The sequence below is a fragment of the Gopherus flavomarginatus genome, chromosome 5 (genome assembly GCF_025201925.1).
Source record: "Gopherus flavomarginatus isolate rGopFla2 chromosome 5, rGopFla2.mat.asm, whole genome shotgun sequence".
NCBI classification, from domain to species: Eukaryota; Metazoa; Chordata; order Testudines; family Testudinidae; genus Gopherus; species Gopherus flavomarginatus.
Window position 1 is genome coordinate 59,380,373 of NC_066621.1, and position 19,911 is coordinate 59,400,283.

A 19,911-nucleotide genomic window follows, 5' to 3' on the forward strand; every position below is an offset into this window, starting at 1 on the left:
ATGTTTGGAAGCAGGTGATCACGAAGAGACTCATGTCCTGATAACAGGGAAAATGACTAATGTCACTACTGCAGAATTACAGAACTACTTTTTAGGCCAGAGACCTGTTACGTATTTTCAATGGCTGCAAGTTTAAGTCTTGTAAAAACAGATCACTGGCGTATTCAAGGCACAAACAAATAAACTGTAATAGCAGCTAAACTTTATTTAGACTTTAATTTGACATTCAGTACGGGTAACAAATACAGAAAGAATAAAGTACCAAAATACAAAACTCATGGCATATATGTTTCATTAAATATATTCCCTATTTAGTGAAAGAAATTTATACAACACATTGGCAGGATTATACAGTGCAGTCCACCTCTCCTATACATAGAGCTGTCTTATATAAAATACTGTATGTACAGGAGAGTACTGCACCATATCACTGAAATAGAAAATAGCCCAAAACACTAATAATCCAAATCTGATAGCAATATAAATACCCAAGACTAAAAATGGATAGTTTCAAATCCACTGCAAGAGACCAAGCTTTAAGTTGGTAAAATACAGGCACCCATGTGGTAAAGTTAGACCTGCTATTGTAGTCATAGGATTGCAGTGTACAATGATCAATGTTATTGTGAACAGATCAGCTAAACTCAGGACAAACCTATACCATGGATCAAACTCTGCAGGCCATGCTCTGGGCCTGATCTGGTTCCCAATGAAGTCAAAGAGAGCCCCTTTGTCCTTATTCAGACAAAATTCCCATTAGGCCAATTCCTATCTGGTGTTGAGTCCCAATGAGTTCAGTGGGTGCTGCAGAAATTAGGCCTAGCAGGATTTTACCAGCTGAAGCCCTGATCAAGCAAAGAACGTAATAAGCACGTATATTTTTAAGTACTTGAGTTAAGTCTCATAGTCAGTAGGACTAACACATGCTTAAATTAAGTACATGCTTAAGTACCTTGCTGAATTGGTACCTAAGTGCTTTTGGTACCTGCGTGTAGGCTTAGTAATGGCTGCAGGATTCAGCCCCATAGTTACACAGCATAAGAAGCAGTACAAAGAGCCTCCTTGAAAATCTAGCTGTGTTAACACGTTATGCCAAACACTCTGACTCAATAACATAAGGAAGGATATTAGTTGACTTGATTGTCTAGCAAAGTTCTTAGCTTTGAAAGAAGCCCCTCAGCTGGTGATAGTAAATAATACCTATTAGCCTTTACAAATATGTAGAGGATTACTGTAAAAGGCCAGATGCTTTCAAGTGGTGCAATAGATTTCTTTTGTTATACAGGTAAGCTTTATGTGAAGTAGTAGAATCATCATTAAAATAAGATAGCAAAAAGGGCTAAATGCTGGTCTCAATGAAAACTCCCAGTTTCCGTCAGGGGGATCAGGTTTGGTCTTGCATTTTAAGACTACTTGGGGAATTTGCAGATAGATATAAAAATAGTGCATTAAAGATAATGATACTGAAGTACAGGAGTTTAAAGCCAACCTAGCTATCTAACTGCTGGTGCTCCAAGGGTAGTTTCAAGCTCAGTCTAGAGCTGTTGTGTTGGCATAGGCTCAGGGAGTAGCACTTGGGTGGGGAAAAAAGTGAAGGCGCTCAAAGTGAATTTGGATCACAATATCCGACACCACTAAGGCTTGGTTCACAACTGAATCTAGTAGGCCAAATTGTCTATCAGCATCACGGCTGCTTTTTAAACAGTAAAACTTTGTGCTTGTTTCTTTCTTTATGGCACAACATGCAAATCTAGCAGGATGGAGAATTTTCTGGAATTGCTGTTATTGAACTATGATTAGTCCTGGTAATAGTCTTCTGGTAAATAGAAGTCCTGAAGACAAATTTGATCAGTGAATAATCATATGATTGTTCCTCTCATAGACTCCATAGTCACATTCTTAATAACACGGCAACAATGTTATAGCTATTAGAATGATTTTTTTTTACCAATATGTGATATTTATGTTGATATTTTAATACGAGTGGCTTCCTTCTATGGCTATTTGAACCTGGTGATGTCAATTTAGTGTATATAAATAGTAGCTATTGAAAAAATCATTAGTAAAAATCTAATTCTGGTAGCTTCTAATCACAGATAAACACAGTTGCTTCATTTGAGGCTGCTATAAAAAGTACTTTTTGCATCATTAGAGTAAACTCATCAGGTTTGTCAGACCATTCATAATCAGTGGTGCACTATATAAGAGTCTAGAAAATAAGCATATGTTTCTATCTCAAAAACAAGACAACATTTCTAAGGTACTGGCTACTGAATATGATTTAATTTAGCTTTACAGCGCTAGCCTAGCATAGGTGTTATCAATGATACATGTTGCAATTTCCTCTGGAACAGTTGCACAGCTTTGCTTTGATGTCAGGGTTTCTCATTTGTGAGTGTTTCTGTCTTTATTCCTCAGAAGAGCTGAAATGGGAAGAAAAAAAAGAATGTAATACAATAGGAGTTTTTGTAAGGGCCGGGGCTATTTGCTGCAGCCACATTAGGAGATCAGCAGCCAAGAGCCAAGAAGCAAAAAGTCAATTCCTCACTTTCCTTCTAAATTATATCAGAACAATGAAATATTGGGCTGTTAAGAAGACGCCCCCCTCCTAATATTACCCACCATCACAGATAAGCAAGGGAATCTCTTAAGATGTTTAAAGAAAATGTTGTTTGATGGCATTCTGTCTGGCAAGGAATCACTTAACAGTTGTGATTGTAAAATCTATACTTCTACTGTTTTGCATCGGATGAAGTGGGTTCTAGCCCACGAAAGCTTATGCCCAATTAAATTTGTTAGTCTCTAAGGTGCCACAAGGACTCCTCGTTGTTTTTGCTGATACAGACTAACACGGCTACCCCTCTGAATACTTCTCCATTGTTCGTCTGTATGATCTCTGTCTGGTTCTTTGATTGTTTCTGTCTGTTGCATAACTAATTTTGCAAGATTTAAATCAACTAAGGTGGTGGGGTATTATTGGTTAAAGAATTATTTTGCAATATGTTAGGATTGGTCAAAGTATTATTATGTAATATTTTAGTAAAATGATTGGTTAAGGTATAGCTAAGAAGGACTCAAATTTCACTATATAAACTGGGGTCCAAGAAGGAGACCAGCAGGGGGAAAAGAATAAGAAGGAAAGACCTGAAAGAAGAAGAAGAACTCACCCCACAAGACACAGCTTAAAATCAGAGCTGCTAAGAATCCTCTGCATGACCATGATGTGCAGCAAGGAACCAGAACCCAGCCGTTACTGACCTTGCATAGCTAATAGGGAAAGTCTAACTGTGTGATCAGGACTGGTAAGCATAGCATTGTATGCTTAGCACAGGCACCAACTTTCCAATGTGCTGGGGGGAAAGGGGGTGCTCAACCCCCAGCTCTGCACCAGCTCCCGCCCCCACTCAACCCCTTCCCCAAGTCCCCACTCCACCTCTTTCTGTCCCTGTCCCACCCCCAAGCATGCCAGATCCTTGATCTGCTCCTCTCCCCCCCCCCCACACAAAACTGCTGATTGCAGCAAGAGGAAGGCACGGGGAGGGAGGAGAAGGTGCTGATCGGCCGGCCAACCAGTGGGGGGAGAGGCACTGGGGGATGATAGGGGGTGCTCCAGCCCCAGAGCACCCACGGAGCCTAACATGTTTTTTTCTTGGTAATTGTTAATAAATAGAGGATAAGGATATTTCTGTGTAAGGGTCTTTCACTGGTAAAAAGATCCTGCAAATCTGTAGAAGAGTATGCCTTGAGCCCGTGGAAGGGTAAGGGTTGGTACTTAAATGAATCAGATTACACCAAGCCCTAGGAAGTGGGCGTGGGTGGCCCTGAGTCCTAGGAACTGGGTAAGGGTAGGTGCTTTTCGCCTGGAGTCGTAGGAACTGGGAAACGGTGGGTGCACTGAAGTCTGTATGTTACATTTTAGCTGAGTAAAAATGGCAAGATTGGACCCTAGTCAGCAATAAGAGATAGTAATATTAGCACCTCTTACTGGTGCCAGTTCTAGCAGACCACAACCTTAGCTTCTGCCATATTCACATATGTCTTGAAGGAAAAGGGAAAAGCACGCTTTTTTACCTTGGAGGTTGAAAGAGTCATCTAAATGATATTCCTAATCCCAAATTTCCCAAGGGCAAAGTATCCCAAATTTCAATCCTAACCCAGTATTCTGCACTCAGTCGACCCATGAGTAGTAAATTTGTTGGGAGTCAACAGGAGTTTTGTGTATGCCAGGGGTGCAGCACTGTCTGGTATCATCATGATAAAATATACGATTTGCAAAGGATGGTAGTGGAGGAAGTCTCAGAAATGCCAGAGACTTGCATACAGATGTTGTCATTAAAAAGTCAACGCTGGACCACAAGCACCACACAGTCAGTATTTCCCTCTGCTTAGAATAGGAAAGAACAGTGGTATCTCACGGACAGTTGTGTGTCAGCTGTTGGTAAACATTGACTTTTAATGGCAACCACTGTATATACACATGCCCAGACTCCCTAATCTAGTTATTAGTACATGGGCCTACTTTTTGTGAATGTTGCTGTATGAAAGCAAATAGAAATAGTTGAAGTCCTATTTATTTCTCATTGCCACTAGGCTGTATTTACTGGGGTCATCTTTAGCATAACAGGGCCTTGAACTAGTTGAAGTCTGTAGGTATCACTATAATACGAATAATTATTGATAATAACAGGCTGCTAAAAGACACCTGAACAACACTATGTAAACCTAGAATACTGTTATGTCCTGGGTCAGCAGGTGGTGCTCTTACACACACTCTTCCCAGTTCTTTTTCTTAGCAACGAGCAAATGTTCAGCTTTGGGAAGACATGCTGTGTTGCTGTAAGTTTTTGTTGTAAAGAGCAGTGGTCCAGAAAGAAAGTCCAATGTGTGAGCTGCAGGTGAGTTTGGTCTCTGCTTTGGTCTCTGATTAGAGTCCATATTTAAGGTAGAGTAGCTCTCTAGTAACCAGATGTTGATGTAACACTCAAAGAGAGATATAATGTGGCCTAATGGACAGGGCACCAGACTAGGACTCAGGAAATCTGGGTTCTAGCTGTAGCTCTGGTTACCTTAGGAAACTTCATCTTTCTGTGTCTCATTTTCCCGTCTGAAAAGAGGGGTAATGCTACTCCTTTGTAAAGTGCTTTGAGATCTTTGATGGGAAGAGCTATGCAAGAGCTAGGTGTTGTTATTACACTCTACCCCAATATAACGCGACCCGATATAACACGAATTCGGATATAACATGGTAAAGCAGTGCTCCTGGGAGGCAGGGGGGAGGGTTTGCGCACTCCAGAGGATCAAAGCAAATTCAATATAACATGGTTTCACCTATAACGCAGTAAGATTTTTTGGCTCCTGAGGACAGTGTTATATCGGGCTAAAGGTGTATTATTATTCTTGGAAGAAGGAATTGTCCTGCATGCTCCTAGACTGCCTCAGTTTAGGACTGGTATGTGTAAATAAAGCAAGTGACTCTTAGAATATACCCAGACTCCAAGTCACTGATTTCTCCTCCACTGGGAAGCTGTTCTGTGCAGCCTCGGGCCATCAGCTAGCTCAGCAGAGAGGCACCATTGGTGTCAGGATGGGATGGGGGGGAGGGGTAAAAACACTACCTTGAAGTGCTTCACAACATTTCTGCACTGTGGGCTAGTAACAGCTTTGTGTGTATTCATTTCCCTTGTGTTTAAAGTCCTTTCCAGAAAAAATATTTCTCAGGGAACATTCTCAAAGCAGAGTGCCAGGAGTCAGGCAAATGACCCCCATTAACCTCAAAAAGAGCTAAGTGGCTAAGTCAAACCCCTCTGCGTATCTCTTTGAAAATGACCCCTCTATTGTTTGAGGGTAGCTTACAAAAACATGACAAGAATCAGCCAAAAACAATCCAGTGGCCTGATTCAAAGCCCTTTGATGTAGATGAAAAGATTTCCTTTTCTATCAATGGACTTTGGATCAGGTCCAGTTTGATGACTGCTTTAGCCAGATCTGCATTACAGGCTAAAAGGAGAACATATACATGAGATTCCAGAATAACTTTAGAATTACACACTTACTTCTCTCCATTTGTGGAGATGTTATTATCAGTAAATGGGATTTCTTCTCTCTCTGTCTTCCCCAGTACAAGGTGATGCTTTTCCATATTTATGACACACTAAAATAATAATAAATACTAATGTAAGAGGGGAAATAAAAAACCCGTAGTGATCCCCTCTGCAATAGTAAAAGAACAAGAGAGTACACACAAGATAAATCCTACCTTCAGAGATTTCAAGGTCTGGAGCCCAAGGGAGAAGTTTTTCTCATTTTCTTCTGTTAAAAAAAAAATCAGATCTGAATTAACCATGACCTACTGCAGTGTTTCTCAAACTTGGGACGCTGCTTGTTTAGGGAAAGCCTCTGGTGGGTAAGGCTGGTTTGTTTACCAGCTGCGTCCACAGGCCCAGCCAATCGCAGCTCCCACTAGCCGCAGTTCACTGCTCCAGGCCAATGGGAGCTGCTGGAAGTGGCACGGGCCAAGGGATGTATTGGCTGCTGCTTCCAGCAGCTCCCATTGGCCTGGAGCAGCGAACCGTGGCCAGTGGGAGCTGTGATCGACCACATCTACAGACACAGCTGGTAAACAAACCGGCCCGGCCTGCCAGGGGCTTTCCCTAAACAAGCAGCTTCCCAAGTTTGGGAAACACTGATCTATTGTATTCTTTGCAAATAGCTCCACTTTGTAGGAAAAGACATTCAGCTAAATACAGATCCGTTGCCAGGGATGGCTCCAGGCCCCAGCACGCCAAGCGCGTGCTTGGGACGGCAAGCTGCAGGGGGTGCTCTGCTGGCACTGCGAGGGCGGCAGGCAGGCTGCCCTCGGCGGCTTCCTGCGGAGAGTCTGCTGGTCCCACGGCTTCGGTGGACCTCCCGCAGGCGTGCCTGCAGGAGGTCCGCCAAAGCTGCAGGACCAGCGGACCCTCTGCAGGCAAACCGCAGCCTGCCTGCCTGCAGCCTGCCTGCCATACTTGGGGTGGCAAAATCCCTAGAGCCGCCCCTGTCAGTTGCTAAAGAGATTGAATGAGCCTTGAGGGATCAGAAGTAGACTACAGAGCTCTTCACCTCTAGATCAGTGTCTGACAGTGACTCAAAGAGGGTAGTGACTGAAAGTTGTTACTGCCTGATCAGGCCCTGGTGTGAAATGAGTTTGGTGACTTCCATCCAATTCCTTGTGATCAGATTTCCACAACACAAAATAATCATCTTTTTTGGCAGTCACAATAGAGGCACCAAGGATAGAATATGCCATGGAGACTAAACTATTTCCAGGTAGGGTGACCAGACAGCAAATGTGAAAAATTGGGACGGGGGGTGGGGAGGGGGTAAAAGGAGCCTATATAAGAAAAAGACCCCAAAATTGGGACTGTCCCTATAAAATTGGGACATCTGGTCACCCTATTTCCAGGTCAGGGACAAGATATGTTATTGGCAGGGAAGTACAGGGAATCTTACATGCTGATGCCTTTATGATACCTGCTCTGTGGATAAACAGACAGACTTGAACTGTTGATCCAGCAATAAATTCACTTTAAATCACTAAGAGAAAAAAACACACTTTCATTCTTATATTAAAGATCTCTATTTTTAAAATGGTCAAACAGCTTCACATTTGCTGTTGATGAGCAAAAATGAACGTGCTACCTACTTCATAGCACACTGAAATAGATATGGGATCAGCTTATATCATATCTACAGCACTGAAAAGATACTGCCCAACCACTTACCTGTGACAACTGCAGAACAGTCCACGTGGATAGTTCCCACAGTAACAGCTAAATGTTCTATCTGGCCAATCACTTTCATATCGCGTGGTAATGAAATCTTCGCACCTTCAGTCTTGTATGTTTTGATATGCTCCTTTAACCTGTACATTGAAACCAGTAACTGCATTTAACATTGAAATGGCAGTAAAACTATATTCTTTGAGCTGTCCGTTCATTCCTACTAAGTGATTATCATCTGAAGCTGCTTTATTGGTAACCTATCTGTGATGATACCGTATCCTGATCTGATCCTACTCCAGTTTAAGTCAATGACAAAAGTCCCATTAATTTCAATGGGGTGGGATCAAGCCCTTTATGAAGAAATTATTTTGGGTTATATTTCACAGCTTGTTTCTGCAGGAGTCTGTTCCTTCGAGTTCTCTCTCATTTCCCCAGGACAGAAGAATCTGTTAATCCGAAGCTGTCTTCTAGTTATAAAGTTCCAAATTCAGCCCTGGGGGTGTAAGCATGTGCTGCTCTGCTTTGAATTTAAGGCATGTTGAACCACTAACACCACATCATCATTTGGCCCAAAACTTCTCCCGAGTATCTTACAACTAGGAGAGCATATGTGATTTTTATTCATTAGCAGATGATGACAGGTTACTTAACTGGAAGTAGTGACATATAAATAAAATATCCAGAAGAAGAGGAAATGCTTATCAATGATGTATTATATTTCAACAAGCACAATATTTTCCCTAGATTACTACATTCCATAGACTATTCTGATAACATGTATGGATTATTTAGGTACATTTTTTCACATTTTATGTTGAACTGAAATTAAGTAGACATTCAAACACAAAGCGATAATTCCTGATAAATCCAGAGTCATTTTTAATTGTTGTAAGGTGTTTTTTTCCCCCTACAAATCTGCTTTGCAAGAGCAGTCCTCTCTAGAGGAACCAGCTTTGAACAAGGCACTTTGAGGCGAGCTCCATTAAAAGAGCCATTTTCCTGTCCCATAGAACTGTCTTGCTGAGTGAAGGACCAAAGAGTTTCCATTTTATAATTCTGTTGATTTCCATTTCTTTTGAGCTTTCCATGTGTTCTGGTTTGCCAGGCACATTAAAGATAGTGAAGTGGAATACTTTCCCTCTACAACAGCTAAACTGAATAGAATGGCAAAACTCCTTTAGCTGATTTCATTACCATTTAACATTCTGATTAATTATTGTGATTGCTCAGAGTGAAGCAGGTGATTACCAATAATATTTCTACCAAATGCACATGACAAAGCACCACAAAGTGATGACCTCACCATCTAAATTGATAATCCACTCAGGAGAAGTATAATCACAATATTAGGAAATCCTGTTTTCCACCAGCAGTCGCATGATATTAAGCAGCACTCTGCGCGGCTGCACCAGGAATTATTAGAGAATGGGGCAAATTCAGCCACGGAGGGACTCTCTTCAAAGAAGGCTATTGTCCAATTTCTATAATGAATTATGATATGATATGGCATATTTAGATCTGCATTTATCGATTTATTTCTGTCTGGGCTGTCTTATAGGAGGTGTAAGTGTTCAGGTATACTGAGTGCAGTGTAAATGCCTAGACAGACAGACAGACAGAGCTTATAGTAAAATATAGGGCAAAGAGATGCATTGGGTCTTGCCCCTGATGTCAATAGATATCTCAGCTGGGGACGCAAAGCTTTTTTATGGAGCTGGCAAGTGGGTCTCTTCTCTGCTATCTCAGTGTGTAGACATCATTGCTGGCTCAGTTATGATTCACCAGCAGATGGTGAGTAATGTAGCTAAAAGAACAGGAATTCAGGCTCATAGTCCCATGATACAAAAAAAGATCATACAGCCTGAGCCTCACAAGAGATGCCAAGCACCCTAAACTCCCATTGACTTAATTGGGGGGGAGGGGAGATTGGTATCTTGCAGGGTCAGGACCAAAGAGCCTGATTTTCATAGAAGCTGAGCACATGCAGCTCCCATGGACTTCAGTTGGAGTTCTGGGGAACCAGCAGTTCTGAAAATCTGACCCATGGGATGCAGAAGGCTCTCTGAGCTGTTCCATCAGGGCCAGCGCTTCCATTAGGCGACCCTAGGTGGTTGCCTAGGGCGCCAGGATTCGGGAGGTGGCATTTTGTGCGCTCCCCACGGGGCACACGGGAGCTTCCAGTTCCGCTTCCGTCGTGCCGCCGAAGGACCTTCTGCCAACGTGCTGCGGAAAACAGCGGCAGGCAATTGAGCAGCTCAATGACTGCCACTGTCGCCTGCGGCATTTCAGAGGAGGGTCCTTCTTCGGCGGCGCGATGGCAGTGGAACTGGAAGCTCCCGCGCGCCCCGTGGGGAGCGCACAAAATGCTGCCCCCCGAATTCTGCCTAGGGCACCCGAAACCCAGGCGCCGCTCCTGTGTTCCATTGCCCGCTAAGAAGGTAACAGACAGAGGGGGACATGGAAATTTGCTATTGAATATTCAATGTTAAGGGTCATTATATAGAAAAAAATAGCTCAGTTGATTTGGCAGGGATTCCATGGCTCTCTGTGATCTTAGCTAAAATCACCAGCCTAGATCCTCTGGTGCACCCAGTCTCTGATGGGAACAGCAAAGCAGGTGGGGAAAGGCATCAGGGAGCCACTTGTTTCTCCTTGATCTTCAGACTGGCTTTACGTCGACCCTGGAAATGTTCAGAGCAGACTGGGTGCTGCTGTAAACTCTATGAACTGGAAAGAATGTCCAAGGAGCTGTCTGCCAGTAGAGGACAGGAGGGCAGCACTCTGGCCACACTCCCTCCATTCCCCTTCCTGTTCCTTAAATACCACCTATTTTGAGGGCTGCAAGGAAGGAAGTCTGTAGGAGCCAGGTATGCTGGATGTACATCTACAGGTGAGATGCAGCTGGTTTCTGCCCCCTTTGTGCCACTAGAGCAGTGCACAGGAAGCTGAGGAGAAGGCAAGATCTGGCCTATTTTGTCCCTTAGTCAGGGCCAGATTGACTTCAGTGGAGTTGCACATTTGTAACCAAGGGCTGAATGTGGCCTGCAGGAAGGGAGAGAACAATTACTTGGGGGAGGGCACATGGATTTTTGCCTTTTCTGAATTGCTTTTGGTTGCAAGTCAGAGCCAGACTTAGTTAAGAAAAGCAGAGCAGTGGATGGAGTTTGCCACACAGACAGAACCTTAGTACAAGATGGATGCATGGTGATAGCTCCTTGAGGGCATGTAATGAATGTGTTCATTAATGTTCACTCAGACAGAAAATCAGCCTGAAAGCAAGCTTGAAAAGTAGGAAGGCTCTATCCATAACCAGCAAAAGGAGGTATTTAAATGATGATGAAGTGGGATCCTTCTTATCCTTTCTGCAGAGAGATCCCATTACTATCTCTCACTGCTAAGCATGGAGGATTTGGTAGAAGATCATATCAGACTAATTAAATTGATCTCTTACCTAACATGTAAAGAGAGTATTTAGGGTGGCACAAGGCATAGGTTTAAAAGGATGAAAAAAGAAAGGGATAATTCAGTGTGAATATCAAAAACATTCTGATGGTGAGATCTCTTAGGTAGTGAAGGAGTCCAGTGGGTGGAGTCCTTTCCTGGGACCTTTAACACCAGACTGCACAAAGTAATACTAGACAATGTACTATAAGCACCTTCCTGTACTGGCAGAGAAATGGATGAGATCTCTTAATAGGTATTTTCCATCTCTGATTTCAATGGCTGCATGAAATATAAAAGCCTATATTAAATCATCCTAATTTTTCCAGTGTTGAGCCATGTATCATCTATGTCATTTTGAAGTAAACTGTGCTGCTGCATTCTGCTGCAGCACAAGAGCATCAGTGGATGCCAGAACTGAATGGGTTAGATGTCCCGATTTAAACTAACAAAAGCTATTGCATTAATCACACTGGAGGACAACCTCCCCATATCTCATGTCACTGCAAACATAAAACTGAAATGGCCCAAACGGCTGGCTGAGAGAAAGAATGGTCTTTTGGTCAAAGCACTAGCAAGATACTCAGGTCCAGGTTCAAGCTTTCAGCTCTGCCTTAGGTTTCCTGAGTGACCTGAAGACCTTTGTGCCTCAGGTCCTCATCTGCAAAATGTGGTTAATAATACTCTGTTCTTTTATTTATTTATTTTTAGACTAACTCCTTCAGGGGAGGGATCATTTCTTACTTTGTGTGTCAGTACAGCACCGGGCACAGTGGGGTCTGGATCTCAGCTGGTGCCTTGAGGTGCTCCTGTAGTACATATAAATATACGGCAGCAGTGACTGCTTTAATTTTGAATTTCCTGATATAGGGCCCAATACTATACATCGCTGTAAGTCTGTACTTTAATATTTAAATGTGTTTCCTCTCTCTTTGACAGGGAGGGATTTTGACACTAAAGCCAATAGGAAGTTTCCCATTGACTTCAGTAAGAGCAGAAATTGGCCCATATATTGATCTAAGCCAGCTCGTTAGACTTTCTCTTTGATGGCTGGCACTGTTTTTTCTAAGGGGACTGAAAATAGTATAAGAATCAAGTCTGACATGTAAATGGAGAAGAACCGACACATCGGGAGCCATTCTAGTCTGTTGTGTAAAGGCTCACTATGGATGCTGCTGAGCATTGTCAACTTCCATTGGCTTCACTGGGAGTCGAGAGTTCTCCTCCCCTCTCAGGAGTGCTCAGCACCTTCCAGGACTGAGCCCTAAATGCATCGTTGTCACTTGTCAGTGTCAGATGCATGTGATTTACTTCCTTGTTCATAGCAGGTGCAGCTGCTTTGCAGCCATTAAAGACTATTGTGCAAACAAACAACAGACTTTACGGAAAATGGGCATTATTTACCTAGTCGTGTGTAATGGTGCTTAGGGAACAATTACAGTTGTTTGCATAATCATGGTAAGCTGATCTTGAAACCTCCATGTTGCTAGGGGGAAATATCAACACTGATGGCTTTACCCAGCTCCATTAAAGTCAATGGGAGTTTTGCCATACATTATTGTAAGTCAGTCTTCCAATATTGTTAAATATATTTCCTTTCTTTTTGATGAGGAAAATTTTTGCCCTGATGTCAGTGGGCAGAAGAACAGGCCCCTAAACACCATTTCAGAAATAATTTGGAAATTCTGAAAGCTTTCCTCATTTGTACACCAGCATTGATACTATGTATGAGTACTCAACATGCTGCCTTATACCATGAGTTAGGTTTAAACAGGCCGCTTACCCCAGTCTATCCAAACATGCGGACGATATGAGATTATACTGACAACTGGTGTCAATCACAGCTTTCAAGTCCTTTCCAGCACACTGCAAGGAGAAAAAAAAAGAGTGTTTGGAAGGAACAACTGACTGTAAGAAAGAAATCCAGTGTTAATTGCAGCTGTGCAAAGGTCCATGTACATGGAACACAGGACTCCAATAGCACCTGCTATGTCACCATTGAGGTTTCACTGTTCCAGCACTTTCTTTTCTATTTCCCTCAGCCTCTCAATTGTGTTGCAGTGCACATGAGGATTTCAGACTAATGTTTAAATGAAACTCCTCTACAGAATAATGAAGATGTAAGGTTGGATCCTGTGAGGTGCTGAGCACCTGCAATCCCATTGACTCTTTATCTGTAGCTATTGGGCCAATCAGATATCTAAAAAAATAGTCCTTGTGGTGTTTTGGGATTGCCCTTTTCCCAAAGGTCTCAGAGCCCATTCCTTGGCTGGCATAGCTTCTCAATGGAGAGTGATAAAGTCACTGTGCTGACTGGAGGCCATATGCTGGCAATCAAAACTTCCCTATCCCCTTCAAACGTTACAGGCCTGGCTCCTCAGCTGATGCTAATCAACGTCACCACACAGACTTCAGTGGAGCTATGCCACATTACAGCATCTGAGGATCTGACCATATATACAGCACTGAGCATCCTGTTGGCTCTCTATAAATAAGCATCTTCTGCTAAATCCAACATTAGGAATTGGCAGGAAAGAGGAGCTTTGTGGGAAGAAAGATGGGACGCTGAAGGGACTAAGATACAGGGGATGCTGAGGGTAGGGGAGTTTAATCACAAAACAAAATTATCCCAACTTTTAAAATAAACATGGCCCAGATCTGCTAACCTATATGCTCCAATGTCAGAAAGAATGGCAGTCAGGATGTTCCCTGGGGCATTCCCACACAAACAGACCCATGCCTGCCTAGAGAGAAAGGCTTTAGAGCAGTGGTACCCAACCTTTTTGTGACCAGTAGCACATTCATGTTTTCTGAAGAGCGTGGCAGGCGCCAACAACTTTTCAAGGCTTATTTTGTATTTGTACATTAAATAGTACAAAAAAAAATTAATATTACATAATATATGAATCCAGAGAGAAGAGAGAAGCTGGAGAAAAACCACGAAGACAGAGAACACCGGTGCCCGCAGCCCTGGAGTACTCTGTCCCCAGCAGACGTGGGGCCCCAGATTCTCTTCTCTGCTGGGCACTAGGTGCGTCCAGCACCTGCCGGGAACAGAGAACACCACGCCCGCAGCCTGAGTTCTCTGTCCCCGGGAGGTCCCCTGCTGGGTACTAGGCGGGCGCATATAAATGCCCCGGCGGGTGCCATGGTGCCCACGGGCACCACGTTGGGGACCACTGCTTTAGAGTTTGACACACACAGCTCTACCATACTCAGGCTGCCTTCTCTGAAGGGAAGTTAGTGATGATGATGGAAAGATTAATGTACTGGGCATCTCAGGAGCACAGGAACCCCAAAGCCCCAGGAGACGTACCTTTCGGTCACCCAGCATAACCGCTGTGTTTTTACTGAGGCCTTTGTTTTGCAGAACTGCTATTATATCCATCATATGAGAGAGAACAGTTAGATGGAAAACAACAATGCATTTTTTCAGGGCTGTCAACATTGTCCATTTCCTTGTATGAAGGAAAACAGACACCTGTCAAAAATAATATCCCATCAGCAAAAACATTGGGCTTCATAACACTAAACCTGGAATACAAGGAGCCTAGTTGTGCCTTTATTATATGGGTGGGTTCAATTCCTCCTGCACTGCTGATAAAAGGATTTAGGAAAAGCTGGTAAAGAATCGGAGGAAGCATTACCTGACAGCACACTAATATTAAGTCTTCTTCCTCCTTTTTCTTTGGGTTGTCTGGCTTGGTTTGATTCAGCTTATTGGTCTGTGCTGAGATGTCGTTCTTTGGAGTCCATGTCCCTCGGTTGTTTTGTAATTTTGATAAATTTGTCTCCATTAAACGTCTTTGCAGAATGTTATGTGGTTGCTTTAAAACAAAACAAAAAATAATAATACAATTATAAAATACTACTACTGTTGGGCTCCATTGGTCAGTGATTTGAGTCTCAACAAGTCTTTTATATAGATAGCAAAGGCTAAATAACTTACCTGACTTCAGCTACATTCAACAGGAATTCCTAGACCAAAAGAAGTATAATGTATTAGCCAAGGGAAAACCCCATGACATCAAAATAGTATTTGGAGAGCATTATTTCCCCTTCCAAGAGGATAGCCAAGCTGAGGGCATATGGGAATCAGAACAGACTTAAGAAAGACTGAAGAAGATATATTTTATTCTTCAGTTATCTGGAAGTTTAACTGATAATAATTTGGCCTTTGACTAAGTGCTTATTTTAATATGCAGAGGACTACGTGACCTATTGAGCGAATGCAGAGGCCTTTCATCTCAACTCAAATCGAGTGTAGGTCACTTATTAAATGAGTGTGTCTCAATTTAATACCTGCCTTCTGAAATTGTTTTACATCAATCAACCAGCTGATTTGGGTGTGCTATACAGCCACTGAAAGGTGAAATTGGATAAGGCACAACTGTTGAAAGATGACTACACAAATACTGTCTATGTTCATATATGGTTTGGTCCAACCTAATCCTTACGCCATATGGCTCTTTTCCCTTCACTCTTCATGTCATCCTTCATGCTGTTCCTCACTTCTCTACATCCTTCAAACAGCTTCCCACTTCCTGTGCAACAAACACCCCTGCCTAAATCCTTCCTGATAGCACACTGCTTTCCCAAAGCCTTTCTATGTTGGCCATGGGATGATACATACTCACAGAAGTTTAGAGATGAAACTGACCTGTTAGGTCATCTAGTCCACGCCCCTGCCACTAGATGGTTGCTCCCTCTACATTTTTCTAATGAGCTTCATCTCACCACCAGTGATACATTCACTTCCCAGACCTGAACTTTTGCCTGTTGGTTGTGCCTATATATTTGCCTGCATATTGTATATTTGCAAAGGTGAATATGACAGTGAAGCACCTAACTCCAATGGAATTTCATTTCAATCTGGGTGCCTAACTCCCCTAGCCACCTTTGAAAATCTCAGCCTGTATTTTTTTGAATTAGTTTGCAAACTCTTTCCGGTGAAGTTCCTATGTTTTAACATGTTCGGTGAAGCATCTTAAATAATAAAGGTTACAAGAGACTAATGTAACATGGCCTGCAGAAAGTCAGATGACATGAAAACACTCTCCTAAAACAAATAGGAGAGTATTTCAGGTTCTGTTGCGGGGGCATAACATTTACAGAAGAAGTGAAACTATATTAGATGGATAAGAATCAGGTAGATATGGTAAAATACCTGCTGTCATTGAAACATGTCATCTCTCTTTTTTCATGCCCTCAGCTTGGCTATCCTCTTGGAAGGGGAAATCTTTTTGTATTGAAAGGAAAATAAAATTCCTTGATCTGTGGCTGATGTTTTGTATGACTGGCACTCATAATGGCATGTTCTGTATAATGAGATAACGTACTTGATTCTGCACCCAGCAGTCAGTAACAATGAAAGATTAGAACTCTAATTATGCTGCCTACATTATCTTCAAAAAAAGCCATGGGGCCAGTTCTGCCACCCTTATTTGTGGTGAGAACTATGTTATTCCCAGTGAAATCAATGGAAATAATTTCACAGCAGGGTATTAATTAATGTAAGTATAGGTGGGAAAACTTGTTCCACTTTTTTAATTGTATAGATACCCCACACTGTGGCATGAGGAAATCACTTAAGAAAAGAGTCCTCCCATTTAAGGCAGAACCATTAGGTATGAACCAGCACTGTGATCACAATGAAAGCATTCGAAATAGAGTCAGCTGCAGAATACACCATTCTCTAAATAGAGTGAACAGGAAAACTCAGCTATGTTAGTACTTCCTAAAGGCAGAGGGGCAGGTGCTTTGGAGAAGGCTGCATGCCCTCATATCCTTGAATGTTTCCTCCAGTACAAGCATGCATTTTTACAAGCTCTGAATCTGCATTTAAAATTCATCAAAGATGAGGATTAGATGGCTTATGTTACAGGTCCTGGGATAGGGAACGTTTCACCTGTAGGCCCTCAGCTCACATCCAGCCCAGGTCAGCAGCGACTAGGGACAATAGGAGCTTCCAAACCTTCAAAGTTCAGTGTTAGTCTGGACACTTTTCCAAACCATCAGCTCCCAAACCACACAACCAATTCCCGGTGAAAGAAGTTATTAGAGAATCAAGGGTGGGCCGTGCCTAGGCATATCACTGCCACCTGGCCTGAGAACCTCTCATTAATTTCCAGAGTAACAGTTCAATGCACACGTGACAAGCTCCACCATGGGTCATCAGTGGACCTTGGATTTCTCATACTAAAAGCACAAACTTTAACTGCTTGAACTAAAAAACTAAGCTCCCCAGCTGGCAGCTCTACCATTCTTATTAATCTTTATATGGATCAGCCACTTAAGAGACAAAGACCTACACTATGGTAATGCGGGTTACAAGTGCAACTGGAAACATCTTTTATCAGTGCTAGTTCCTCTGAAGTCTGAGGCAAATGCTACCTTCAGTAGGATAAGCACAGCTTGTATGTTCCAATGCATAAGTTGAAAAGACTCCCTTCAGCATCATTCTGTCCAAGGCTATTGCTAATTAATTTGTTTAAACTTTGATTTTCCTTGACTTTCATGTGCAATACAGAGTGAGGAGTATTAGTCAGAGAGATGAGTCAAATGCTGGAAACAGACACTGAAAATCAAATAACGGTTGCAAAGATCCTGCTGAAAAATGGCAGCCAGACCACTTAAGGAAAGAAAAAGAGGAAAGATCTTTTGAAACAGAGTTATCATAGTCAGTGGTGTCCTCCCCTCACTGCATCTTGGCTGTACACCCAGTAAAACGTTGAAAACAATTGAACTAGGGTGACCAGATGTCCTGATTTTATAGGGACAGTCCCGATTTTTGGGTCTTTTTCTTATATAGGCTCCTATTACCCCACACCCCCGTCCTGATTTTTCACACTTGCTGTCTGGTCACCCTAAATTGAACACAAAGAAGCAGTTTATTCTGTTTTAGGTGTCATCACTCCAGCCCTCATACTGAACTAAACAGAGTTCTTCTGAAGAGTGAAACATTACACAGCATTCAGTAAGTGAAACAAATATGTTATTATTTTGGTGTGGTCTAGGAGAGTAGTGATTTTCCTAAAGCATCGTCAGAGAGCTTTTTTATTTTGCAACACCAACCAAAAGCTACAAGAAACCAAAACAAGACATGGGGCAGATCTGGGTCCTATTTTATCTCATTTCCCAAAGTTCAGACTGGCTCCAGTTTTGGCCCTTCTCTAATTTATATACAAAATAGGTGTAATTTAGTCATCTGCATTTCTTACAGGCCCTCTCCACTGGTTTGGCTTCTGGCTCTAAAAGGACAGGAAAACCCTGTAGCGAGGGGGTGTGGCTCCCCTCCCCCTCAGGGAGGGTTGGGCCCCGTCAGTCATCCACAGGGGCGGGGCTGCTGGGCGGAAGTCCCGCCCCTCAAAGGGTCAGGCGGCGACCCGGAAGAATAAAAGCCGGGCCCCAGCCTTCAGTTGCGGCTCAGCCACTGGCAGGAGCAGACGTGCCCGCCGCTGCTCGTGACTGGGAAGCTGCCCAAGCCAGAGGTCGAGACCAGGAGCTGCCAGAGCTGCCTCGCCCCTACTACGACGAGGAGCTGCCAGGGCTGCCTCGCACCTACTACGGCCCCAAGGAGCCCCCAGACCAGGCGTGGCCGAATTCCCCGAAACCCTACCGGACCTGCCGCCCAGTCCGGATTGGGAGGAACCGATGGTCCTGGACGTCTCCGGAACAGAGGCCCCGGACCAGGTAGGAATAGAGGGGGAATTAGGAAGTAGCCCGGGGGCAGCTGACTCCAGTCAGGCTGCAGAGCTACCGTTGCCCATGGCAGTGTGTTGCGGTCAGGACCGCACTGACCACCAGTAACGGTGACAACCGCTACCAGGGCCCCGGGCTGGAACACAGAGGAGTGGGTGGGCCTGCGTTCCCCCTGCCACCCATAACCAGGTGGCAGATTCTCCCTCTCCCCAGTCGGAGAGGCCTGTAACTGTTTAAACTGTGTTTGGTGCCCCGCCTGAGCCAAGGGCTGGGCCCCCTCTGACTTTGCCATTGCTCTGCCCTGCTCCAAAGGGCCAGGGCTGTTTAAACTGTCTTTGGTGCCCTGCCCGAGCCAAGGGCTGGGCCCCCTTTGACTTTGCCACTGCTCTGCCCTGCTCCAAAGGGCCAGGGCTGTTGAAACTGTGTTTGGTGCCCCGCCTGAGCCAAGGGCTGGGCCCCCTCTGACTTTGCCATTGCTCTGCCCTGCTCCAAAGGGCCAGGGCTGTTGAAACTGTGTTTGGTGCCCGCCCGAACCAAGGGCTGGACCCCCTCTGACTTTGTCACTGCTCTGACCTGCCGAACAGGCCAGAGCAGACTGTAATTGCAGGGAAGACATCGAGGCCGATGTGGCTCCCCTCCCCCTCAGGGAGGGTCAAGCCCCGGTGGAACCCGTCTACAACTGGCATCTGACCAGGGACCTTCTGAACCCCTGTCCCTATGAGAAGGGGCTAGTAGAAGGACGCTAGCGCATCCGGTGTCCCCAGGGCAGGGAACATGGATGTCGAACGGCTAGTCCAGCTGCTGACGGAGAGCCAGGAGCGGCAGCAGGTGGCGCAACTGCTGCAGCAGCAACAGCAGCAGGCCGCCCATCTCGAGCAGCAGCAACAGCGAGATGCCGCCCACCTCCAGCAGCAACAACAGCAACATGCCGCTCAGTTGGAGCACCAGCAACAACTCATCCAGCAACTCGGGGCCCAGCTACAGATGCTTCTCGGGCCCGCCGCCCGAG

General features: G+C 44.0%; 1 protein-coding gene across 2 annotated transcripts in view; it reads right to left on the reverse strand.

The window, feature by feature from the left end:
* Positions 1-202: 202 nt before the first annotated feature.
* The window catches only part of NRIP3 (nuclear receptor interacting protein 3), a 55,722-nt gene continuing 36,013 nt past the window's right edge, over positions 203-19,911 (reverse strand). For both annotated transcript variants that reach the window (XM_050955170.1, XM_050955169.1), the window contains 6 exons: positions 14,849-15,028; positions 12,985-13,067; positions 7,761-7,900; positions 6,257-6,309; positions 6,054-6,151; positions 203-2,423 (listed from right to left, as the gene is read on the reverse strand). In XM_050955170.1, coding sequence (XP_050811127.1) covers positions 2,408-2,423; positions 6,054-6,151; positions 6,257-6,309; positions 7,761-7,900; positions 12,985-13,067; positions 14,849-15,028 — 570 coding nt within the window. In that variant the 3' untranslated portion in view covers positions 203-2,407. The remainder of the gene's footprint in view (positions 2,424-6,053; positions 6,152-6,256; positions 6,310-7,760; positions 7,901-12,984; positions 13,068-14,848; positions 15,029-19,911) is intronic.